This window comes from Betta splendens, chromosome 12 (genome assembly GCF_900634795.4).
Source record: "Betta splendens chromosome 12, fBetSpl5.4, whole genome shotgun sequence".
Taxonomy (NCBI): domain Eukaryota; kingdom Metazoa; phylum Chordata; class Actinopteri; order Anabantiformes; family Osphronemidae; genus Betta; species Betta splendens.
Genome location: NC_040892.2, coordinates 690471 through 714610, shown reverse-complemented (window position 1 = coordinate 714610; position 24140 = coordinate 690471). Strand labels below are relative to the sequence as shown.

General features: G+C 55.4%; 1 protein-coding gene across 4 annotated transcripts in view; it reads left to right on the top strand.

Annotated features, from left to right (window-relative positions):
* tln1 (talin 1) overlaps positions 1–23668 on the top strand; it is a 28840-nt gene extending 5172 nt beyond the window's left edge. For 3 of the 4 annotated variants that reach the window (XM_029169956.3, XM_029169957.2, XM_029169958.3), the window contains exons 2-56: positions 437–488; positions 1198–1360; positions 2379–2476; positions 2550–2679; positions 2852–3004; positions 3084–3226; positions 3297–3424; positions 3527–3587; positions 3655–3759; positions 3947–4102; positions 4260–4361; positions 4534–4610; positions 4828–5008; positions 5151–5264; positions 5346–5454; positions 6718–6926; positions 7154–7252; positions 7747–7914; positions 7985–8279; positions 8394–8560; positions 8640–8882; positions 8982–9095; positions 9204–9338; positions 9488–9616; positions 9705–9807; positions 9897–10105; positions 10180–10299; positions 10408–10605; positions 10687–10826; positions 10901–10994; positions 11835–11924; positions 12002–12124; positions 12290–12433; positions 12510–12671; positions 12902–13042; positions 13255–13436; positions 13550–13682; positions 13904–14005; positions 14095–14265; positions 14344–14592; positions 14683–14802; positions 14881–15027; positions 15101–15267; positions 15373–15556; positions 15744–15869; positions 16518–16634; positions 16770–16955; positions 17027–17134; positions 18291–18396; positions 18779–18903; positions 18980–19105; positions 19378–19440; positions 19511–19693; positions 22278–22403; positions 22500–23668. In XM_029169956.3, coding sequence (XP_029025789.1) covers positions 1231–1360; positions 2379–2476; positions 2550–2679; positions 2852–3004; positions 3084–3226; positions 3297–3424; positions 3527–3587; positions 3655–3759; positions 3947–4102; positions 4260–4361; positions 4534–4610; positions 4828–5008; positions 5151–5264; positions 5346–5454; positions 6718–6926; positions 7154–7252; positions 7747–7914; positions 7985–8279; positions 8394–8560; positions 8640–8882; positions 8982–9095; positions 9204–9338; positions 9488–9616; positions 9705–9807; positions 9897–10105; positions 10180–10299; positions 10408–10605; positions 10687–10826; positions 10901–10994; positions 11835–11924; positions 12002–12124; positions 12290–12433; positions 12510–12671; positions 12902–13042; positions 13255–13436; positions 13550–13682; positions 13904–14005; positions 14095–14265; positions 14344–14592; positions 14683–14802; positions 14881–15027; positions 15101–15267; positions 15373–15556; positions 15744–15869; positions 16518–16634; positions 16770–16955; positions 17027–17134; positions 18291–18396; positions 18779–18903; positions 18980–19105; positions 19378–19440; positions 19511–19693; positions 22278–22403; positions 22500–22634 — 7626 coding nt within the window. In that variant the 5' untranslated portion in view covers positions 437–488; positions 1198–1230 and the 3' untranslated portion in view covers positions 22635–23668. The remainder of the gene's footprint in view (positions 1–436; positions 489–1197; positions 1361–2378; positions 2477–2549; positions 2680–2851; positions 3005–3083; positions 3227–3296; positions 3425–3526; positions 3588–3654; positions 3760–3946; positions 4103–4259; positions 4362–4533; positions 4611–4827; positions 5009–5150; positions 5265–5345; positions 5455–6717; positions 6927–7153; positions 7253–7746; positions 7915–7984; positions 8280–8393; positions 8561–8639; positions 8883–8981; positions 9096–9203; positions 9339–9487; positions 9617–9704; positions 9808–9896; positions 10106–10179; positions 10300–10407; positions 10606–10686; positions 10827–10900; positions 10995–11834; positions 11925–12001; positions 12125–12289; positions 12434–12509; positions 12672–12901; positions 13043–13254; positions 13437–13549; positions 13683–13903; positions 14006–14094; positions 14266–14343; positions 14593–14682; positions 14803–14880; positions 15028–15100; positions 15268–15372; positions 15557–15743; positions 15870–16517; positions 16635–16769; positions 16956–17026; positions 17135–18290; positions 18397–18778; positions 18904–18979; positions 19106–19377; positions 19441–19510; positions 19694–22277; positions 22404–22499) is intronic. The other variant, XM_029169959.3, reaches the window with a different exon arrangement.
* The last annotated feature ends 472 nt before the right edge of the window (positions 23669–24140 follow it).

Genomic DNA, 24140 nt, shown 5'->3' with positions numbered 1-24140 from the left:
GAGCAGAGGAAGTGTGTGGAGCTGGAGCACAGACGGGTCGGGCCGGGCCGGGCCGGGACGTGCCCGGCCCAGCAAATGAATAACGATGCTTTATGGACACTGTAACAGCAAAGAAGCTGTGGAGCAGGAAGCCCTGAGGTCACTGGGAGCATGTTACCACAGTCCGACTGGGACTGGGTTCATGTTGGATGTGACTGATGTTAACTGTGTAAAACCAGAGCAGTGACTCACGTACAACATCCGACCTTTAGACTTTGATTTGAAACATCTGATATAGATGCTTTTGGTTAATTAGGAGTCAATTGTTACAAAACTAATGCTGTTGTTTCTCCTTAAGATCAGTATCATTATAAACGTCTGCCGACTCTAAAGCTGCTCTTTGTATAATTACGTGAGTAAGGAGTTTTAATTGAACTCAGCTTTTCCTTTTCTCCAGGGAGCAGAAAGCAGAGAGCTTCTGATTGGCCAGGAGGCCTGCCACTCATCAGGTACGGCCCGTCCCGTCCCTCCTTTTAATGTGATATCAGTGATGCTGAAAGGATGCCTGTACAGCTGCTCCTAGAACGAAGCCTCCACAGGTTCTCAAGCTTTAGAGGGGCAGATGTGTCCAGATGTGTCTGCTGATGCATAAGCACCCAACGAGCATGTGTGTGGGACCAGCTGGTGCCCAGAACGCTTCCTGGCAGAGCCTTGTTGCGCTGCAGGGACCTGGTTCCCTCTGACAGAGGTCAGAGGATCTGGACAGATCCTGGTGTCAAACAGGAAGTGATAGTGAGACAGTGCGAGGCGGATGTGAAGCTGGAGCTGTCGCTGAGCGTCCAGTCAGGAGCGATGTGCATCTGAACGCTGAGCTTCTGGGAGGGGGGTCTGGAGTCCAGGCCGTGGTTAGTGCTGAGCTCAACAGTCCTTTCTGGTTTGAACGGAGTTTCTCACAGTGAAAATAGAATGTTGTTCCTCATTTTAACCGCAGCTCAGCAGAGTCGAGACATGAAGGAAGGTCAAGGCTTTGTTCTCCTTCCAGCGCCGTCGCCGCTGTTATTATTAATACGAGTTCTGTTACTCACCACTCATTCTGTGCTTTTTATACTCGGCCGTACTTTGCCTGGTGACCGTGCGCTGATGTTTATTATCTGTGGACCAGAGGCACAGCTGGATGATGAGGTTTTGTTCTAATACTTTGACCGCGGCTTCGTGCAGGTGTGACTTCAGCTGAGCTGCACAGACGTGATCATGGTGGCGCTGTCGCTGAAGATCGGCGTGGGGAGCGTGGTGAAGACCATGCAGTTCGAGCCGTCCACCATGGTGTACGACGCCTGCCGCATCATCAGGGAGAGAGTCCCAGAGGCGCAGCTGGGCCAGCGTGAGTGTGACGCACACACGGGGAGAGAGACATAGACTTACACACACACACACACAGAGAGAGAGAGAGAGAGAGAGAGACGCGCACACACACAGAGAGAGAGAGAGACGCGCACACAGAGAGAGAGAGACATAGACTTACACACACACACACAGAGAGAGAGAGAGAGACGCGCACACACACAGAGAGAGAGAGACATAGACTTACACACACACACAGAGAGAGAGAGAGAGAGAGACGCGCACACACACACAGATAAAGAGACACGCGCGCTCACAGGGAGAGAGACATAGACTTACACACACACACACAGAGAGAGAGAGAGAGACGCGCACACACACACAGAGAGAGAGACATAGACTTACACACACACAGAGAGAGAGAGAGACGCGCTCACACACAGAGAGAGAGACGCGCACACACACAGATGCACACAGACAAACACACAGAGACACACACAGACGCTCACACACACCCCAATGCTCACACACACACACACCCTAAATGATCTTCTGCAAAACTGTGAGTTCAAACTAAAAAAGGTTGTTTTCATTATTCATATTCACAAGAGAAGTGAGACGAAGTTGCAGTAATATTTCCTCATAGCGCGTTTTTTTTTAAACCGCTGATTCTGTCACGTCAGCCTTTAAAGTCCGCTTTGACTGGTCGTCCTCAGGAAGCTCGTGTTAGCATGTTAGCATTTTCTTTTTAATCTCCCGTCCTTCTTGTGTGTACTTCCATCTGTGACAGCGATCAAAGTGTGCAAAACAATTTCCCTTTGAGATTAATAAAGTTTTTTTGAATCTTGAAGCTGCTCCGCGTACGCTCTGTAACTCTTGTTTTGAGGCAGAGGCTCAGCTCTGCCACACGAGCAGCTTCCGACTCCACAGATGGAGGCGCGTGCTGTAACGGAGCGCCGTTTCTCGGGTCCAATGGTCCACTGACCCGGTTCCCTTGAGCAGGACGCAGCATTGTGACCAGCACCCAGTGAAGCAGCGCCTCTTTTCTCTTTCTACAGCAAACGATTATGGGCTGTTTCTGTCTGACGAGGACCCAAAGAAAGGCATCTGGCTGGAGGCCGGGAAGGCCCTGGACTACTACATGCTGCGGAACGGGGTGAGTCTCCACCAGAACCAAACCGAGCTGTCGCCGCCTCGTCGCTGACAGACACCGTGTGTGCGTCCGTCAGGACACGCTGGAGTACAAGAAGAAGCAGAGGCCCCTGAAGATCCGCATGCTGGACGGCACCGTGAAGACCGTCATGGTGGACGACTCCAAGATCGTCAGCGACATCCTCATGACCATCTGTGCCAGAATAGGTGAGCGTTCTGCCTCAGCGTCCGGAGAACAGACCGAGCACGTGCAGGATCTTCCGTGTTAATTTGCCTCATTCACTGCTGGTCTGGCCGCTGTGCGTTCCGTCACAGAACGAGCCCCTGCGTGACTGGGTCAGAGTTCACATGAACGCCGCTGTGATGTGTTTGGTGTCAGGTATCACGAACTATGATGAGTACTCACTGGTGCGAGACATTGGGGAGGAGAAGAAGGAGGAGACCACAGGAACCCTAAAGAGAGACAAGACTCTGCTGAGAGACGACAAGAAGATGGAGAAGCTGAAGCAGAAGCTTCACACAGACGACGAGTGTACGACGAACTCGCCTGATTCGCTCTGCGCTGTGTGTACGTGAGCGTGACCCGTGTTTGTGGCGGCCTCTGTTCTCAGTGAACTGGTTGGACCACGGCAGAACGCTGAGGGAACAGGGCGTTGAAGAGACGGAGATGTTGCTGCTGAGGAGGAAGTTCTTCTACTCGGACCAGAACGTGGACTCCAGGGACCCGGTGCAGCTCAACCTCCTCTACGTCCAGGTGAGCGGCCGCTCCCTGAGGGTGTGTGTTCTTTGGTTCTGCTGGTGACTGTGTGTGTGTGTGAGATCAGGCCCGTGATGACATCCTGAACGGATCCCACCCCGTCTCCTTTGACATGGCCTGTGAGTTTGCAGGGTATCAGTGTCAGATCCAGTTCGGCGACTACAATGAGTCCAAACACAAGCCCGGATTCCTGGAGTGAGTTCTGCCTTCGTCTTCAGTTATTTACATTCTGTTCCTTTTGAGAAACGCAAAACATTTGTAAACTCTTTTGATGCCATTTGAACTTTTCCTCCTCAGTTTGAAGGAGTTCCTTCCCAAAGAGTACATCAAGAACAAAGGAGAGAAGAAGATCTTCCAGGTGAGCAGCAGCCTCGGATGGGTTCGCTTTCTACGGCTCTGCTCTGATCCTTGCTCTGGTTCTGCAGGCGCACAAGAACTGTCAGAACATGACGGAGATCGAAGCCAAAGTCAGCTACGTGAAGCAGGCCCGGTCTCTGAAGACCTACGGAGTGTCCTTCTTCCTGGTCAAGGTGAGGAGAACGCACTCAGTCCTTCCATTGTGTGGAACGTACAGGAGCTCGGCTGCTGGGACGGAACCAGAGCCTCCAAGTCTGAGGCAAAGGAGGGAGGGGGTCCAGGTCCCTGGGGAGGACCTGGACCAGGTCTGTCAGGTGGTGTGGACTTTGTTCTGATTCTGTTTCCTTCAACCACCTGCAGGAAAAGATGAAAGGAAAGAACAAACTCGTGCCTCGGCTGCTGGGCATCACCAAGGAGAGCGTGATGCGTGTGGACGAGAAGACCAAGGAGGTGATCCAGGAGTGGAACCTGACCAACATCAAGCGCTGGGCGGCGTCGCCCAAGAGCTTCACCCTGGTGAGTTCAGTAGCTGCTGAGCTGCTCCAGGCGCCGTGATCTGCTGTGATTTGGACCTGGAAGCTGGCTCCGTTCAGGAGCTTCAGAGAAAGAAGTCAGCTGAGCGTTTGTGCGCTAGACGTTGTCCGAACTTCATGCAGGTGACGTTGTGCTTTAGGACTTTGGAGACTATCAGGACGGCTACTACTCTGTGCAGACCACCGAGGGGGAGCAGATCGCTCAGCTGATCGCTGGCTACATCGATATCATCCTCAAGAAGGTGTGTGTGTGTGTGTGTGTGTGTGTGTGTGTGTGTGTGTGTGTGTGTGTGTGTGTGTGTGTGTGTGTGTGTGTGTGTGTGTGTGTGTGTGTGTGTGTGTGTGTGTGAGACACTGAGTGTGTGTGTGTGTGTGTGTGTGTGCGCTCACGGTGTCGTTTCTGTCCATCCACAGAAAAAGAGCAAAGACCATTTTGGCATGGAGGGAGACGAGGAGTCCGTCCTGCTGGAGGACTCGGTGTCCCCCAAAAAGTGAGTCTGTGTAGTTACTGCCCGACCACATGACCCAGACGGGTCGGTCCCGATGAGGACCCCATGCGGGTCGGTCCCCATGCAGGTCGGTCCCGATGAGGAACCCATGCGGGTCGGTCCCCATGCGGGTCGGTTCCGATGAGGACCCCATGCGGGTCGGTCCCCATGCAGACCCAGACCGGGCCCTGTACTCAGCACGTCTCCTCCTCGTCTGCAGGTCCACGGTGCTGCAGCAGCAGTTCAACAAGATCGGCAGGGTGGAGACGGGCTCGGTGGCGCTGCCGGCCATCATGCGCTCCGGAGCCGGAGGACCGGAGAGCTTCCAGATGGGCTCCATGCCGCAGGCCAAGCAGCACATCACCAGCGGGCAGATGCACCGCGGACACATGCCTCCACTGGTACCAGCAGCGAGAACTGCTTAAACTGGTTGGTTGGGAGCATTTAGTTGTGTGCACTGGTTGACTGTGTGTGTGTGCGTGTGTGTTTGTGTGTGTGCGTTTGTGTTTGTGCGTGTGCGTGCGTGCGTGTGTGTGTCTGCAGACGTCGGCTCAACAGGCCCTGACTGGGACCATTAACTCCAGCATGCAGGCCGTGCAGGCGGCTCAGGCGGCTCTGGATGACATCGATGGGCTGCCCCCACTCGGAACCGACGCTGTGAGACTCCTCTGCCTCATTCTGGGCCGGGTCGCCTCCGGTTCTGCTTTCCTGCCTTTGTGACCCTGGTTTCTGTTTCAGGCCTCCCAAGCTTGGCGCAAAAACAAGATGGACGAGTCTAAACATGAGATCCATTCTCAGGTGGATGCCATAACGGCAGGCACGGCCTCCATGGTCAACCTGACTGCAGGTAGATACGTCTTCAGGCTGTGCGTGTGTTGCGCATGTGTGTTGCGCGTGTTGCCTGTGTTGTGTTGCCTGCGTGTTGCGTTGCCTGTGTTGTGTTGCCTGTGTGTTGTGCGTTGCCTGTGTTGCCTGCGTGTTGTGTTTTGTGTTGTGTTGCCTGTGTTGCGTTGCCTGTGTTGTGTGTTTTGTGTGCGTTGCCTGTGTTGCGTTGCCTGTGTGTTGTGTGTTTTGTGTGCGTTGCCTGTGTGTTGTGTGTTTTGTGTGCGTTGCCTGTGTTGTGTTGCCTGTGTTTTGTGTGCGTTGCCTGTGTTGCGTTGCCTGTGTTTTCTGTGCCTTGCCCGTGTTGCGTTGCCTGTGTTTTGTGTGCGTTGCCTGTGTTGCGTTGCCTGTGTTTTGTGTGCGTTGCCCGTGTTGCGTTGCCTGTGTTTTGTGTGCGTTGCCTGTGTTGCGTTGCCTGTGTTTTGTGTGCGTTGCCTGTGTTTTGTGTGCGTTGCCTGTGTTTTGTGTGCGTTGCCTGTGTTGCGTTGCCTGTGTTTTGTGTGCGTTGCCTGTGTTGCGTTGCCTGTGTTTTGTGTGCGTTGCCTGTGTTGCGTTGCCTGTGTGTTGTGTGTTTTGTGTTGCGTTGCCTGTGTTTTGTGTGCGTTGCCTGTGTTGCGTTGCCTGTGTTTTGTGTGCGTTGCCTGTGTTTTGTGTGCGTTGCCTGTGTTGCGTTGCCTGTGTTTTGTGTGCGTTGCCTGTGTTTTGTGTGCGTTGCCTGTGTTGCGTTGCCTGTGTTTTGTGTGCGTTGCCTGTGTTGCGTTGCCTGTGTTTTGTGTGCGTTGCCTGTGTTGCGTTGCCTGTGTGTTGTGTGTTTTGTATGCGTTGCCTGTGTTGCGTTGCCTGTGTGTTGTGTGTTTTGTGTGCGTTGCCTGTGTTTTGTGTGCGTTGCCTGTGTTGCGTTGCCTGTGTTTTGTGTGCGTTGCCTGTGTTTTGTGTGCGTTGCCTGTGTTGCGTTGCCTGTGTTTTGTGTGCGTTGCCTGTGTTGCGTTGCCTGTGTTTTGTGTGCGTTGCCTGTGTTGCGTTGCCTGTGTGTTTTGTGTGCGTTGCCTGTGTTGCGTTGCCTGTGTGTTGTGTGTTTTGTGTTGCGTTGCCTGTGTGTCGTGTGCGTTGCCTGTGTTGCGTTGCCTGTGTTTTGTGTGCGTTGCCTGTGTTGCGTTGCCTGTGTGTTGTGTGTTTTGTGTTGCGTTGCCTGTGTTCCTGCACTGACCACGTCGCTGCTGGTGCTCAGGGGACCCTGCAGAGACGGACTACACGGCCGTGGGCTGCGCCGTCACCACCATCTCCTCCAACCTGACGGAGATGTCGAAGGGCGTGAAGCTTCTGGCAGCGCTGATGGACGACGAAGGAGGAAACGGGCAGCAGCTGCTCGGCGCCGCCAAGAACCTGGCCTTCGCCGTGTCTGAGATGCTGAAGACGGCCCAGCCGGCGAACACGGAGGTAGGAAGCTCTGCGCAGACGCTCTGCGCAGACGCTCGCGCGTGCAGACGCTCTGCGCAGACGCTCGCGCGTGCAGACGCTCTGCGCAGACGCTCGCGCGTGCAGACGCTCTGCGCAGACGCTCGCCCGCGCAGACGCTCGCCCGCGCAGACGCTCGCCCGCGCAGACGCTCGCCCGCGCAGACGCTCGCGCGCTGCAGGACACCAACGCTCCCGCTTCCGTTGCAGCCGCGGCAGAACCTCCTGCAGGCGGCCGGGAACGTGGGCCAGGCCGGCGGAGAGCTGCTGTCACACATCGGGGAGACGGACACGGACCCTCAGTTCCAGGTGAGCCCGCGTGTTGAACAGCGTGTTCCGGCATCCAGGGGACCCAGGACCCGGCTGGCGCCGACCCGGCGGCTGAGCTGCGGCCTCTGGGCCGGGGTTTTACCTGCTCTGTTTGACAGTTCCTAGGTGACGGGTCAGCGCGCGGCAGATGGAGGCGCCCGTCTTATTGTCAAACGCTGGTACAGTGACTCAAAATCAATCAGAACCGAACAGAATCAGCGAGTCTCTGGTGATTCGGGTGAAATGTGAGGCTTTACCTGGAGGTTTAATCGCACTTCAGCTTCGCTTTCCTCCTCAGTGATGAAATGAGTGGTGTCCTTCATGATGGACAGACGGCAACCTTTGTCTAAAATGGAAGAGGGAACGGGGGTTTGACTAAATCAGGGGGAACAATTGTCGTAATTCCCTTTAATACCAGTAAATTTAAATGGTCCTCCGCTCGTAATGCGTCGGTCCGTGTGCCGCTGAGCGATGCTCATGTGTGTCGCTGGCAGGACATGCTGATGCAGCTGGCTAAGGCTGTGGCTAATGCAGCCGCCGCGCTGGTGCTCAGAGCCAAGAACGTGGCCCAGAAGACGGAGGACTCGGCCCAGCAGAACCGCGTGATCGCCGCAGCCACGCAGTGCGCTCTGTCCACGTCTCAGCTGGTGGCCTGCACCCGGGTAGGTGGTTCCCCACAGCACCCCCCCCCCCCGTGCCTGCAGCCTGCGCTCACCGTGTCCCCGCTCCCAGGTGGTGGCTCCGACCATCAGCTCCCCCGTCTGCAAGGAGCAGCTGATCGAAGCAGGCAAGCTGGTGGCCAAGTCGGTGGAGGGCTGCGTGGAGGCGTCGCGGGGCGCCACCGGCGACGAGGGCCTCCTCAGGCAGGTGGGCGCGGCCGCCACCGGCGTCACGCAGGCGCTCAACGAGCTGCTGCAGCACATCAAGCAGTACGCCAGCGGAGGCCGTCCCATCGGACGCCACGGCGAGGCCACCGACCGCATCCTGGACGTGACGGAGAACATCTTCAGCTCCATGGGAGACGCCGGTAGGGAGGGGCTGCAGAACCACGCCAGGGGAGCGGTGCCCAGAGTCTGAGTCTGAGTCTGAGTCTGAGTCTGAGTCTGAGTCTGAGTCTGAGTCTGAGTCTGTGCCTCCTCAGGGGAGATGGTCCGGCAGGCGCGCATCCTCGCCCAGGCCACATCCGACCTGGTCAACGCCATCAAGATGGACGCCGAGGGCGAGTCGGACCTGGAGAACTCCCGCAAGCTGCTGTCGGCGGCCAAGCTGCTGGCGGACGCCACGGCCAAGATGGTGGAGGCGGCCAAGGTGAGGAGCAGCCACGGGCAGAGGGCCCAGGTTCTGCCCGTTGGGCCCCGACGCTCATTGATCCGCTGCTTCACCGCAGGGGGCGGCCGCCAACCCTGACAGCGAGGAGCAGCAGCAGAAGCTGCGCGAGGCGGCGGAGGGGCTCCGCATGGCCACCAACGCCGCCGCCCAGAACGCCATCAAGAAGCGGCTGGTCAACAAGCTGGAGAACGCGGCCAAACAGGCGGCGGCGGCGGCCACGCAGACCATCGCCGCCGCGCAGAACGCCGCCTCGTCCAACAAGAACCAGGCGGCGCAGCAGCAGCTGGTGCAGAGCTGCAAGGTAAAGGCCGACCGTGAGAACCGGACCGGACCGGGCCGCTGACCCGCGCTTCGGAGCCTGAAGGTGTGTGTGTGTGTGTGTGTCTCTCTCTCTCTCCAGGTGGTGGCCGAGCAGATCCCGCACCTTGTTCAGGGGGTCCGAGGCAGCCAGTCTCATCCCGACAGCCCCAGCGCTCAGCTGGCCCTCATCAGCGCCAGCCAGAACTTCCTGCAGGTGACCCCCCCCCCCCCAGCTGGGTCCAGTCTATGTTTAGTGCTCGGACCTCCACTGTCCTGCTGTAGTGAACTTGCAGTGAGACGTTCTCTCCTCCTCTTCTTCCAGCCTGGTGCCAAGATGCTCACAGCTTCCAAAGCCACTGTTCCCACCATCAGCGACCAGGCCTCAGCCATGCAGCTGAGCCAGTGTGCCAAGAACCTGGCCAGCGCCCTGGGAGAGCTCCGCACCGCCGCTCAGAAGGTCCGTGTCTCCAGCAGGGCTGGGGGTGAGGCCGTGATGGTTTAGGCTCAGCCAGCAGGCAGCACGCTCTGCAGACGGCCGGTTCTGTGTAGACCCAGACTGTGAAGCTGGATCAGGTCTTCAGCTTGTTTAACTGTGAACACATGCAGGCTCAGGAGGCGTGCGGTCCACTGGAGATCGACAACGCTCTGTCCATGGTGAGAGGTCTGGAGAAGGATATGCAGGAAGCCAAGGCCTCGGCGGAGGAGGGCAAACTCAGACCACTGCCAGGAGAAACGGTGAGACCCGAGCAGCGTCTCAGATCATCACGTCCAGATGGAATCAGAGCTTCCTCTGACTCCCGCTCCTCCTCCTCGTGTTGTTCAGCTTGACAAGTGCTCCCAGGACCTGGGAACCAGCACCAAGGCGGTGAGCTCGGCCATGGCGCAGCTGCTGAGCGAGGCCACGCAGGGCAACGAGAACTACACAGGTTGGTAGAGAAGCCACCGGCGCCGGGGGTCCAGTTCCAGCCTCAGACCGACTCACTGCCTCTTCCTGACCTGTCCCTCATGAACGCAGGCATGGCCGCCAGAGACGTGGCCCAGGCTCTGAAATCCTTGGCTTCGGCTGCCAGGGGCGTCGCTGCCACCACAGACGACCTTCCTGTGCGCAGCGCCACGCTGGACTGTGCCGGAGACGTCATGGACAAGTCGGCCAACCTGATCGAAGAGACCAAGAGAGCCATCACCAAGCCGGGGGAGGCCGAGAGTCAGCAGAGACTGGCCCAGGTGGTGGTTCACCGGTAGCGTCGCTGTCTGTGGAGCCGCTGGTCGCGGGTCGTAACTCTGAGCGTTGTCTTCAGGTGGCCAAAGCAGTGTCCCAGGCCCTGAACCGATGCCTGAACTGCCTTCCAGGCCAGAGGGACGTGGACAACGCCATCCGCACCGTGGGCGAGGCCAGCAAGATCCTCCTGGCCGATTCCGTCAGTATCCCAGCAGCTTCCTGGAGTAGAACCCACATCTGTCTTTACACCCGGAGCACGAGCGCGTCGCAGGAATCATCCGCTCTGCTTTTCCTTCTTCTGCCGTAGTTCCTGTCAAGTGGACGGAGCTTCCAGGACATTCAGGCCAAGCTCAACAGAGTGGCAGCAGGTCTGAATCAGTCGGCCAGCGAGGTGGTGCAGGCGTCCAAAGGAACCACCCTGGACCTCGCACGGGCCACCGGCAAGTTTGGCCAGGACTTCAACAGCTTCCTGGAGGCGGGCGTCGACATGGCTGGAACGTCCCAGGTCCGTGGTGACGCTGAGAAGAAGAAGAGCTCCAGCATTTGATTCCCTGCTTCACAGTAACTCCTTGGCTGTGTTTTCCAGTCTAAAGAAGACCAAACCCGGGTTGTGTCCAACCTGAAGACCATTTCCATGTCCTCTAGCAAGCTGCTACTAGCAGCCAAAGCCCTGACTACTGATCCAAACTCCCCCAACCTCAAGAACCAGCTGGCGGCTGCTGCCCGGTAAGGAAGCCATCTCCATCTCCGTCCCCTTTTCGTCCTCCGCCTGCTCATCCTTCACGCCTTTCTGTCTACAGGGCCGTCACAGACAGCATTAACCAGCTCATCACCATGTGCACTCAGCAGGCTCCAGGTCAGAAGGAGTGTGACAACGCTCTGAGGGAGCTGGAGGTGACGCCCTGATCCCGTTGGCTTTCAATGCAGGCATAGTTCAGGTCATTAAAAACACCTAAACATCTGTGTGTGTGTGTGTGTGTGTGTGTGTGTGTGTGTGTGTGTGTGTGCGTGTGCGTGCGTGTGCGTGCGTGTCTGTGTGCGTCTGTGTGCGTGTCTGTGCGTGCGTGTGTGCGTGCGTGTCTGTGTGCGTGCGTGTGTGTGTGTGTGTGTGTGTGTGTGCGTGCGTGCGTGTCTGTGTGCGTGCGTGTCTGTGTGTGCGTGTGTGCGTGCGTGTCTCTGTGTGCGTCTGTGTGCGTGTCTGTGCGTGCGTGTGTGCGTGCGTGTCTGTGTGCGTGCGTGTGTGTGTGTGCGTGCGTGCGTGTGTGCGTGCGTGTCTGTGTGTGCGTGTGTGCGTGCGTGTCTCTGTGTGTGTGTGTGTGTGTGTGTGTGTGTGTGTGTGTGTGTGTGTGTGTGTGTGTGTGTGCGTGCGTGCGTGCGTGCGTGTGTGTGTGTGCGTGCGTGTGCGTGCGTGTCTGTGTGCGTCTGTGTGCGTGTCTGTGCGTGCGTGTGTGCGTGCGTGTCTGTGTGCGTGCGTGCGTGTGTGTGTGTGCGTGCGTGCGTGTCTGTGTGCGTGCGTGTCTGTGTGTGCGTGTGTGCGTGCGTGTCTCTGTGTGCGTCTGTGTGCGTGTCTGTGCGTGCGTGTGTGCGTGCGTGTGTGTGTGTGTGTGCGTGTGTCTGTGTCTCTGTGTGTGTGTGTGTGTGTGTGTGTGTGTGTGTGTGTGTGTGTGTGCGTGCGTGTCTGTGTGCGTGCGTGTGTGCGTGCGTGTCTGTGTGTGCGCGTGCGTGTGTGTGCAGTCGGTCCAGGGGATGCTGGAGAACCCGACTGAGGCCGTCAGCGAGCTGTCGTACTTTGACTGCATCGACAGCGTCATGGAGAACTCAAAGGTAGAACCTCGCCAGCGTGGGTCCATCGTTTCATTTTTCCTTTTTATTTATCGCTTCCGTACTCTTTTCTCTGACAGGTTCTCGGTGAGTCTATGGCTGGAATTTCCCACAATGCCAAGAACTCCAACCTGCCAGAGTTTGGAGAATCGGTCAGCGCTGGCTCCAAAGCTCTGTGTGGTCTGACTGAAGCAGCTGCTCAGGTAAAACCATTACTGCTGCTGGTTTTCAGACGCTGGTCAGGGCTTTGCTGGAACCCACCACTGCCTTCATTAGCTGTAATGAACGTGTAGCGTCACCCAGACGGTGGCAGTGTGTGAGCACAGATCTGTGATCAGTGAGCGTTGTTTGTGCCGGGCTGACGTCAGGCTGCCTACCTGGTGGGAGTGTCGGACCCCAACAGTGCAGCGGGTCAGAAGGGACTAGTGGACCCAGCTCAGTTTGCTCGGGCTAACCAGTCCATCCAGATGGCCTGTCAGAACCTGGTGGACCCGGCCTGCACTCAGTCTCAGGTACGGTGCAGACATTAACGGCCCGTTTCACCCTCGGCTCTGTGCCTGCTTTCACCCCTGCTTGTTCCTTGTCCAGGTTCTCTCTGCAGCCACCATCGTGGCCAAACACACCTCTGCGCTGTGCAACGCCTGCCGCCTGGCCTCCTCCAACACGCCCAACCCTGTGGCCAAGAGGCAGTTTGTGCAGTCGGCCAAGGAAGTGGCCAACACCACCGCCAACCTGGTCAAGTCCATCAAGGTCTGCTGTCGAACCTAATCACTGGAGGCTCTGAATGTTCCCAAACCACAGTAGAGGAGACTAGAGCAACACCCAGAACTAGAGAGAATGTCCCTGTTTATAGTAGTGGTCCTTTTGATTCAGGAGGTTCAGCTGCTCCTGCAGGTTTTGGGCCAGAAGCATAGACCTCCAACTTCAGTTCAATGAAAATATCAAAGGTACGAATGTAATAATGCTTGTGATTTCTTCAGGCGTTGGACGGAGCCTTCAACCATGAGAACAGAGAGAAGTGTAAGGCTGCCACTGGGCCCCTGATCGAAGCGGTGGACAACCTGACAGCCTTCGCCTCCAACCCAGAGTTCGCCAGCATTCCTGCACAGATCAGCCCCGAGGTAAAACAAGCACGGACCGGCCCGTCATCTGCTACAGAGGGTTGAGCTCCCGGCTCTGAGGCAGAAACTGAGCTGCTGGAACGATTGTGGTCATTAGAAATGTTTGGTTTGTCACAAAGGCAGAATTAGACTGATCACGATGCCGTTTGTGGTGTAATGTCACGTTTATCATCCATTGACACCCGTTCTTTGTTTCCACTCGTCCTGTTTAGGGCCACGCAGCCATGGAGCCCATCCTAGTGGCAGCAAAGACCATGCTGGAGAGCTCGACGGGCCTGATCCAGACCGCCCGCTCGCTGGCCGTCAACCCCAAAGACCCGCCCAAGTGGTCGGTGCTGGCCGGACACTCGCGCACTGTGTCGGACTCCATCAAGAAGCTGATCACCAACATGAGGTGGAGTCGCAAACCCCGCTTTTATCACCGTCGCTGTAAAGCTTGGTCTACGCTTTAATACTGTATGTTCATAGCTGCCTCAGCCTTGAATCCTCACTGTGTTTGTTGTACAGAGAAAAGGCTCCAGGGCAGAGAGAATGTGACGATGCCATTGACGTTCTGAACCGCTGCATCCGTGAGGTGGATCAGGCCTCGCTAGCCGCCATAAGCCAGCACCTCACGCCGAGAGAGGACATCTCCATGGAGGTGAGCTCAGCTCCTCTGTCGGACGATTAACGTTGCGTGTCATTCTTCATAAGGTAGTTTGCACTTAAACTGTGTTTAATGTTTTGGTCAAATGGTCAAAGTTTCAGCAATGAAAAAATAAATGGTCCCAACTGGATCCCAGTGCTCAGTGTGGTTGTGTTTGAGAAGCTGCTGTTTCTGAGCACGTTGCTCCGCCTCAGTGTCCTGTCCGTGTGTTGCAGACGCTCCATCAGCAGATGGCCGCCTCCGTCCATGAGATCAGTAACTTGATCGACCCCGTGGCTGTGGCTGCTCGTTCGGAGGCGTCTCAGCTCGGCCACAAGGTGAAGCACACGCGCCTCACAGTGACTCCTGTAAATGAGGAGCAGCTGGTGGTCAGTGAACTGACCTGACCTTCGCACTCTGTCGATAGGTGTCCCAGATGTCCAGCTACTTCGAGCCCCTGATCATGGCAGCCATCAGTACAGCCTCCAAGATCCTGAGCAGTCAGCAGCAGATGGCCGTCTTAGACCAGACCAAGACCCTGACGGAGTCGGCCCTGCAGATGCTCTACACGGCCAAGGAAGCTGGAGGAAACCCCAAGGTACTGAGGCTGGGACCCAGAAAGCTGTGCTCGAGTCCACAGTAGCTTCATCCTGTGGTTGTTTGTCTGTGTCTGAAGGCGTCCCACATGCAGGAGGCGCTGGAGGAATCCGTTCAGATGATGAAGGAAGCGGTGGATGACCTGGGCGCCACGCTGGCGGAGGCGGCCAGCGCGGCGGGGGCTGTGGGTGGGATGGTGGACTCCATCAACGATGCCATCAATAAGATGGAGGACGCGCCTGCGCTGGAACCAGAAGGAACCTTTGTGGACTATCAGACCACGATGGTCAAAACGGCCAAGGCCATCGCCGTCACTGTGCAGGAGATGGTGAGTCAGACAGTGCTCCATGACACAGCCATGATAAGCTCCTTATTATTCAAGCGTGACAACAGACCAACAGAGCTTTTTTCCCGTCAGGTGACCAAATCCAACACCAACCCGGACGACCTCGGCGGCCTGGCCAACCAGCTCACAAACGAGTTTGGAAATCTGGCAGATGAGGCCAAATATGCAGCTGTTACTGCTGAGAACAATGAAGTAAATGAAATCATCTTCTGAGACACAGGGTGTCATTCCATCACATCATGCTGAACAGACATGCTCTTGTTTTGTCAGATCGGTTCCAACATCAAGAAGCAGGTGGGTGAACTGGGTCTCACCTGCACGGGTCTGGTGACGAAGGCCGGAGCTCTGCAGTGCAGCCCCAACGACACCTTCACCAAGAAAGAGCTGATCGAAAGCGCCCGCAAAGTCTCAGAGAAGGTGAGGCCGCGATCGGGGAGGACGCGGCTGCACGGCTCCGGGCGCTCGGACTGAATCACGCTGTTTCTTGCAGGTGTCCCATGTGCTGGCGTCTCTGCAGGCAGGCAACCGCGGCACGCAGGCCTGCATCACAGCAGCCAGCGCCGTGTCCGGCATCATCGCAGACCTGGACACCACCATCATGTTCGCCACTGCCGGGACCCTGAACAGGGAGAACGCAGAGACCTTTGCTGACCACAGGTACGACTCCCAGTCACATCCGTGATGGTTTGTTCCCACTGAGGCTCAGACCTTGTTGAAGCTTCTCTGTCATAGCTGGTGATCGTGTGAGCCTCATGTTTGCAGGGAATGCATCCTGAAGACGGCCAAGGCTCTGGTGGAGGACACCAAGCTGCTGGTGTCTGGTGCCGGAGCCAGTCAGGAGAAACTGGCGCAGGCTGCTCAGTCGTCGGTGTCCACCATTACCAAACTGGCTGATGTGGTCAAGCTGGGAGCTGCCAGCCTGGGTTCTGAGGACCCAGAGACCCAGGTACAATGAGATAATAGGATAATTCCCCTTCCATGTTTTCCAGTACAGAGCAAACCACGCTGCACCCTGAGCCTGGCCAGCAGCCTGTTCCTCTATCACTAAATGAAGTCATATCAACATTGGCAGGTGATTAGTTTTTAGCAGAGCTTCACGTGACGATGTTGATAAATCACTTCTCCCTCGACAGGTGGTCCTGATCAACGCGGTGAAAGATGTGGCCAAAGCTCTCGGGAACCTCATCAGTGCCACCAAGGCGGCTGCAGGCAAACCCCACGACGACCCCAGCATGCTGCAGCTGAAGAACTCTGCCAAGGTGGGAGGCTGAACCCGCTCCGCAGGTCACACGCTGAGATCGGGTGGAGATCGGGTGGTGACGAGGTGGAGATCGGGTGGTGACGAGGTGGAGATCGGGTGGTGACTGGGTGGTGACCGGGTGGTGACCGGGTGGAGATCGGGTGGTGACCGGGTGGAGATCGGGTGGTGACGAGGTGGAGATTGGGTGGTGACGAGGTGGAGATCGGGTGGTGACTGGGTGGGGATCGGGTGGTGACCGGGTGGTGACGAGGTGGAGATCGGGTGGTGACTGGGTGGAGATCGGGTGGTGACTGGGTGGTGACGAGGTGGAGATCGGGTGGTGACGAGGTGGAGATCGGGTGGTGACCGGGTGGAGATCGGGTGGTGACGAGGTGGAGATCGGGTGGAGATCGGGTGGTGACGAGGTGGAGATCGGGTGGTGACCGGGTGGTGAACGGGTGGTGACCGGGTGGAGATCGGGTGGTGACTGGGTGGAGATCGGGTGGTGACTGGGTGGAGATCGGGTGGTGACGAGGTGGAGATCGGGCGGTGACGAGGTGGAGATCGGGCGGTGACGAGGTGGAGATCGGGTGGAGATCGGGTGGAGATCAGGTGGTGACGAGGTGGAGATCGGGTGGTGACCGGGTGCTCGTGTGCTCCGCCGTAGGTGATGGTGACCAATGTGACGTCGCTCCTGAAGACGGTGAAGGCCGTGGAGGACGAGGCCACCAAAGGAACCAGAGCTTTGGAGGCAACTATTGAACACATCAAACAGGAGCTGACTGTGAGTAAGCGCTGGTCGCGGTGAAGCATCATTGGTCCAGACGCTGCCTCCCACCGTACGTGAGGCGACGCCGTCCGAGCAGCGTTCCAGATCCTCTCTCAGTACGAGTCCAGTGTTGCTGCTGTCTTCACACAGGTGTTCAGCAGCTCTGACCCACCGGCCAAAACCACCACACCAGAGGAATTCATTCGCATGACCAAAGGCATTACCATGGCAACGGCCAAGGCCGTGGCCGCCGGGAACTCGTGTCGCCAGGAGGACATCATCGCCACCGCCAACCTGAGCCGAAGGGCCATCGCTGACATGCTGCACTCCTGCAAGGTGGGCGTGCGACGCGAGCGGCGGAAGCTGCACGCGCTGCCGTGTCTCTAAGCTTCTCTCTGTGCTTCCAGCAAGCCGCCTTCCACCCAGAGGTCAGCAAAGAGGTCCAGATGAGAGCGCTGCGCTTCGGCAAGGAGTGTGCCACCGGATACCTGGGCCTGCTGGAGCACGTGCTGGTGGTGAGAACAATGTGATGACCCGGCCCGGAGCCACACCGGATCAGGCCTCATCATCAGCTGTCAGGACGCCACGCGTCACAGTCCCTCCGTCGGCCGCTCCCGCCGCCGTGGCGCTCGTTTGCTTTTGGGTTGTGGGTCGGCAGCGTTGGAGGCACGGCAGCGTCCATGTCACATATGGGGTTAATCACCTCCTTCCTCCCGTCTCCTCATGCTCTGTCAATGCGTGTTAATGCTCACTGGCGGCGCTGCACTGTACAGAGCCTGCACACGTGTGAGGCTGCACTGAAGGTCCCTGTACGAACCATGTGAGCCGCAGTTGAAGCACATGGCCGGACTTTGTTTGGCTGATTTGGCGTCCATTGGTGTGTGATGTCACACCTCAGTGAGAAGCTGCTCAGTCACGTGATTCTCTAGAAACAGAAGCAGAGCACAGACGTCAGTCCTCGCACTCCAGCACGCGTCTGTGTGTGAAAGAAGCTAATGTAGCTAATACTGATGAACACACACACACACACACACACACACACCCCTGTTGGGTTTTGTTTGCCCTGGCATCCCTTTGGCTCACTGCATGCGTTCCTCTGCACTTACGTGTGTGTGTCTTTTTCATGACAACACATCCAAACCTGAGCCGGGTTTGGACTGAGCCCTGTTAATGCCCTGCACCTGTCACGCTGCTGCTGCCTTAAGGACGGCCTGAGGACATGGGCTGATGCCCAGACACACGTCTGAGGAGCAGAGAGCGACACCGACGCTCGACGTCTGCATGTGTGTCCATGGTTCCATCAGCTCCTGAGTGTCAATAGCTGACATGAGTTTCTCAGGACTCAGAACAATGAAGTCCGACCGCTTCTTTCTTTACAGCAGATTGAGTTGAGGTGGTTTGTGCGTCTCCTCAGCAAACAATGAGCATTAGCAGCTCTGTGTCGCCCAGACACATGTTGCTGCCAGTGTCTCCACTGATTTGGGCCCTGGGTTTTATAGGTTTTTTATGGTACATTTAAAGGTATAAACAGATATATAACAGATTTCTGTCTTTTCCTGTGTAGAATATGTGAGCTGCCTTTAACCTCAGCTCCACATGTTGAGCATTTAGCATTTGTTTAGCATTTTGTTGCGCATTAGAGAGTTTGTGTAACTTTAGTTTCCCCCACAGATCATCCAGAAGCCGTCCCATGACCTGAAGCAGCAGCTGGCTGGCTACTCCAAGCGAGTGGCAGGGTCCGTGACCGAGCTCATCCAGGCGGCCGAGGCCATGAAAGGTACTTTAACCTTTGCTTACATACATATTTAAATGCTCGTGTGAAATATGATAGAACGGGTTCATTGTGAAAGACCGTAACGAAAATGCAGACAAGGGCCACGCAATGAGACTCGTACGTTGTGTTTCAGATGCTCCAGACGTGATTTAACAAACGTATACGATAGTATTCTGAAGCAGGATGAATCAAAGTAATTTCCCGACTTCCATAGTTTCACATAAAATCCCTCTCTCAGATGACGTATTAACAAGGGTTTGATTCCTGTCGGGCGAAGGGAAGTCGTCCTGTCACAGCGCCATCTCCACCCTCCGGTTTTAGAGATCTTAGCTTCCAGCTGTAGGTTCCCAACAGCGTGCTCTCACCTTTACACCGTGTGCTGCAGGGACCGAGTGGGTGGATCCTGAAGATCCCACCGTCATTGCGGAAAATGAACTGTTGGGAGCAGCGGCTGCTATTGAGGCAGCTGCCAAGAAGCTGGAGCAGTTGAGGCCCAGGACCAAACCCAAGGTTTAACTCCCATATAATAATAAAAACGGGTCAATAATACAGGGTTCAGTGTGTTCACGGATGCTTTGCGTTCCAGGAAGCAGATGAGAGCCTAAACTTTGAAGAGCAGATTCTGGAGGCAGCCAAGTCTATCGCTGCTGCCACTAGTGCTCTGGTCAAGGCAGCGTCAGCAGCACAGAGGGAGCTGGTGGCTCAGGGGAAGGTACGCGTCCAGCACATGACGCATGACGTCACACGTCCACCAAGATGAGAAAGGGTTCTGTGTGGAGCCACGTGTGAGTGTGTGTTTAGTGGAGCGGTCAACAGGGTGAAGCTCATCAAACTCCATGAAAACTCCCTAAAGCATGTAGTCGTGCTCTAACTGCTGAGGCGTATCCTAGTGTCACCTGAATGAAGGAATGAATTATAAACAAGGGCTCTGCATTAGAAAGTCAGTGACGTGTTTGTTGCGTCTCCAACTTCCTGTATTTTCAGGTGGGAGCGATTCCAGCCAATGCGGTGGATGATGGACAGTGGTCTCAGGGCCTGATCTCAGCCGTGAGTCTCTTCGCTCAGCGTGTCTTTAGGAATGGTACCGGTGAAGCCACTCATTACTGTGACTCCTCAGGCACGGATGGTGGCGGCAGCCACCAACAACCTGTGTGAAGCCGCCAACTCAGCAGTGCAGGGACATGCGAGCGAGGAGAAGCTCATCTCCTCAGCCAAGCAGGTGGCAGCGTCCACTGCGCAGCTGCTGGTGGCCTGCAAGGTCAAGGCGGACCAGGACTCCCAGACCATGAAGAGGCTGCAGGTGAGCTGCACCGGAGAAACGGGCTCGGAGAAGACCTGAAGGGGGTGAAAAGACCCGGCCGAGTTCACGGCAGCGCAGCCTCAGCTGATGCTGCCGTTCCTTCCTCACAGCACGTGGTTCTAGCAGCGATTGAGGCTCTGCAGTAGCTGCCAAGCGAACAATACCCTGTGTTCTATTCAAAGGCGTGTGTGTGTGTGTGTGTGTGTGTGTGTGTGTGTGTGTGTGTGTGTGTGTGTGTGTGTGTGTGTCTGTGTCTGTGCGTGTACATCTGTGTGTGCGTGTCTGTGTGTGTGTGCGTGTCTGTGTCTGTGTGCGCGTCTGTGTCTGTGTGCGCGTGTCTGTGTCTGTGCGTGTACATCTGTGTGTGTGTGCGCGTGTACATCTGTGTGTGCGTGTCTGTGTGTGTGTGCGCGTGTACATCTGTGTGTGTGTGTGTGCGTGTCTGTGTGTGTGTGCGTGTCTGTGTGTGTGTGTGTGTTTGTGTCTGTGCGTGTACATCTGTGCGTGTGTCTGTGTGTGTGTGCGTGTCTGTGTGTGTGTGTGTGCGTGTACATCTGTGCGTGTGTCTGTGTGTGTGTGCGTGTCTGTGTGTGTGTGTGTGCGTGTCTGTGTAGGGTTGCAGGTGAGCTGTGTGATCGTGCAGCTGCTCGTGTGGATTAGTGGCTCTATATCTGGTACAGACAGGATCGCCCTTTTGTTATTTTAAAGGGCTCCTCCACAGAGCAGTGCGTTCTTACTGGGTGACTGAAGGACAGCAGAGTCTGGAGGATCTTCTCTATTCTACGTTTCCTATAATGCAGCCAGTAGAATGGTGCAGTTTATTTGTAATTTATTTTAAAAGCTCACTGGACCTGATGGAGCACAAAAGCTGTGCTGTGACCTTCGTGTGTAACTGAAGCACCTTCTCCAGAGCCGGAGCAGAAACCTACAAGTATCTCTTGTCACAGCGTCACCAAAATACAGTCTTTAAGGCCGTGAGTGCGCTGAGCCCGGCCAGCTCATATTCTCTGATCCAATCAGCACCAGCTTATCTCCTCCTCTTCTGGGCCTGCAGCTGCCACCACAGTCATTCCCATACATTTACGTCTGCTGGGCTCTGGAAACAATCCACGGGTCGGGCCATGGCAACGAGAGCTGGAAACATTAGCCTTGATCTATGATTACACCCGCAGCATTTGCTGTCTTCACTCTGTGCCATCGTGCTTTTTATGGTTACAATTATTCTAGTGCTGAATAATATATGGTCTCTGTCCAACGTGTGAATATGTGAGCAAAGGATTCCTGATGGCAGCAGGCGACTCGGACAGAAGCGCCTGAGAGTCGGCGTTCCAGTTACCATTTAGTTCAACGCGACCTGAAACACTTCGTTTCCTGCTCCTGCTGTGAGTGTGCGTGGCTGAAAAGCTGTGGTCGGTGCCGGTCCTGTGAAGTGACGTGCTATAAAGTGTTGCACATTGTCCTGCGTCCAGTCACTCCACCAGAATACTGGGTGTTCTGTACCACTTGTTCTGACAGAAGTGAAGCTGCTGCCGTCACCAGTGGGTCACTGGGAGCAGCCCAGTCCTTCTGGCCTGGAGACACGCGGCCTCAGGGACGTCTCCAGGGATGTGGAGCGGCCTCAGAGTCCAGGATGAGTTCATGGCACTGGTTTGGTAGTGGCTCTGGGTCTGAGGCGCTGTTGGGCTCTGGGTCTGAGGCGCTGTTGGGCTCTGGGTCTGAGGCGCTGTTGGGCTCTGGGTCTGAGGCGCTGTTGGACTCTGGGTCTGAGGCGCTGTTGGGCTCTGGGTCTGAGGCGCTGTTGGGCTCTGGGTCTGAGGCGCTGTTGGACTCTGGGTCTGAGGCGCTGTTGAACTTAGAGTCTGAGGCGCTGTTGGGCTCTGGGTCTGAGGCGCTGTTGGGCTCTGGGTCTGAGGCGCTGTTGGACTCTGGGTCTGAGGCGCTGTTGGGCTCTGGGTCTGAGGCGCTGTTGGGCTCTGGGTCTGAGGCGCTGTTGGACTCTGGGTCTGAGGCGCTGTTGGGCTCTGGGTCTGAGGCGCTGTTGGACTCTGGGTCTGAGGCGCTGTTGGGCTCTGGGTCTGAGGCGCTGTTGGACTCTGGGTCTGAGGCGCTGTTGGACTTTGGGTCTGAGGCGCTGTTGAACTTAGAGTCTGAGGCGCTGTTGGACTCTGGGTCTGAGGCGCTGTTGGGCTCTGGGTCTGAGGCGCTGTTGGGCTCTGGGTCTGAGGCGCTGTTGGGCTCTGGGTCTGAGGCGCTGTTGAACTTAGAGTCTGAGGCGCTGTTGGACTCTGGGTCTGAGGCGCTGTTGGACTCTGGGTCTGAGGCGCTGTTGGGCTCTGGGAGCCTCAGCTGCTCGTCATTGCCTTTTACAGAGATGGAGCAGGAAAAGGCGGTTTCTCCCTGAGCTTGAGGCTCCTCTCCTTTCTGGGAGAAGCGCCTCACATCTGTTTGTGTGAGCTGCCGCGTGATGACTCACCTGCCGCTGAGTCGGTTCTGTTTGACAAAACAAATCTGCCTCATCATTCACTGTCTGAACCAAATGTAACTGGGCTCAAGCTCATGTTTGCACCGTTGTTTATTCCCACAGGCTGCTGGAAACGCTGTGAAGAGAGCGTCTGACAACCTCGTGAAAGCAGCTCAAAAAGCAGCCTTCGAAGCTCAGGACGACCAGGCCGTGGTGGTGAAGAGCAAGATGGTGGGAGGCATCGCTCAGGTGAGTGGGCGCTGGAATGTGGCTCCAAAGGATGCAGACTATGAGTGTCAGATATCAGCGGAGCAGCAGAATGGCGCTGACGGACCGTCGTTACAGATCATCGCCGCTCAGGAGGAGATGCTGCGCAAAGAGCGTGAGCTGGAGGAGGCGCGGAAGAAGCTGGCCATGATCCGACAGCAGCAGTACAAGTTCCTGCCCTCGGAGCTGCGGGAGGACGGCCAGGAGCAGTGAGGGAGGAGCGCTCACGCCGCCTCCGTCAGCGAGCAGCTGGAGCGTACGGCAAAGGGTTGGGTCTCTTTATTTAATGTTTGAAAGCAGTGAAAGCAATAATGCCAACGATTAGGAATCTGGAGATTACGAAATGTGTCTAAATTAAAGTCTCTGTGCTTTTATTCCTCATGGTCATATACTTTTCAACATTGGGGTCAGTTCCCTCTGTGTGTGTGTTGTGTACATGTTTGTAAGATGACAATCCTGCCTGCTTGGCTTCACAGTTACACTTTACTGTTAGATCTTAACATATCGTATCAAGGAAGCACAACTTATGCCTCTGTGCAGATGTTGCATAATATATGCAGATGTTCTACGTAGGAAACGTGGAGCTTCCATGTGTGGATGAAAGCTGGTCGTATGTTCAGGTTTGAACACAACCTTTAGATTTGGACATTTTTACTTTGCAATGGAACAAATGAGAGCGTGAACCTATTTTGAAGATTGAGCTAAGAAATGTATTAAATTCATTCCTTAAAATAAAGTTGCTGTAGGTTCTAGGTCTTTGTTAGATTAGCCTGTGTTTGTGTGCAGAAGAAGAAGCCATAAATGGAATCTTTCATAGCGTTGTGTAACGTTGGCTGTTTGGTGCTTATTGCCTCACTCTTAACTCGTCATGTGCCAGTGTTCGTGTTCGCTGAACGATGTAACCTATACATAATGATTTATGTAATGTTTTCTCACCAGGGGCCTGATGCGAACTGTAGTGTAGTGACATGATATTGATCATTTGCCTGCTACATGCACTAAAGTCATAACTTTGATAATCATGGATTCACTTAAACCGCGCTTCGTCCACAATGTCTTTATTTTCACATATTAAACCTTAGAACAAACTGCTAGAACGTCGTCTCCTCCAAGAATTACGCAAAGCATTTTTTCTGCAGTTCACGTTTTTTCTTGGATGTGGTATAATTATAATGCTGTGTACAGCAGTACCACCCCATGGGCACTGTAACAGAGATTTATATTCAATAAAGTCCGTTTAAGTCAAAGCATTTGGCGTCTGTTCTTTTCTGCCGTTCTGCCTTCACCTTTTTTATGTTGTGTTCTCATTTTACATCATCAAATGAATATTATATTTAGTCATAGAACATTTTAAAGTATTTACTCAAGTAGCCTCCAGGTTTGTGAATACAAACAACTCGTAACCATCTCGTTTGACTACAACAACCAGTTTAAAACCACTTTAACTTTTTCGTATAAATTTTGAGTCATCTTAATAAACAATTTAAAGTCCTGGTATTTTTGTAACTTCTTCGCTTTGTTTTATAACATTCGTGGCTAAACTTCGCTTTCTGGGCTAGTTCCGCTTTTTTGTCACCACCTTCTAATACACGTAGGTTTTCCCGCTCTCTACAGCCCCTGATGAACCTGCTGGTCAAAAGTAACGGAACTGATTTATTGTGTCACACTCGCGCATACACGCGCGTCACACACAAGGGGCGACTCGCGCTGCCTAAATAT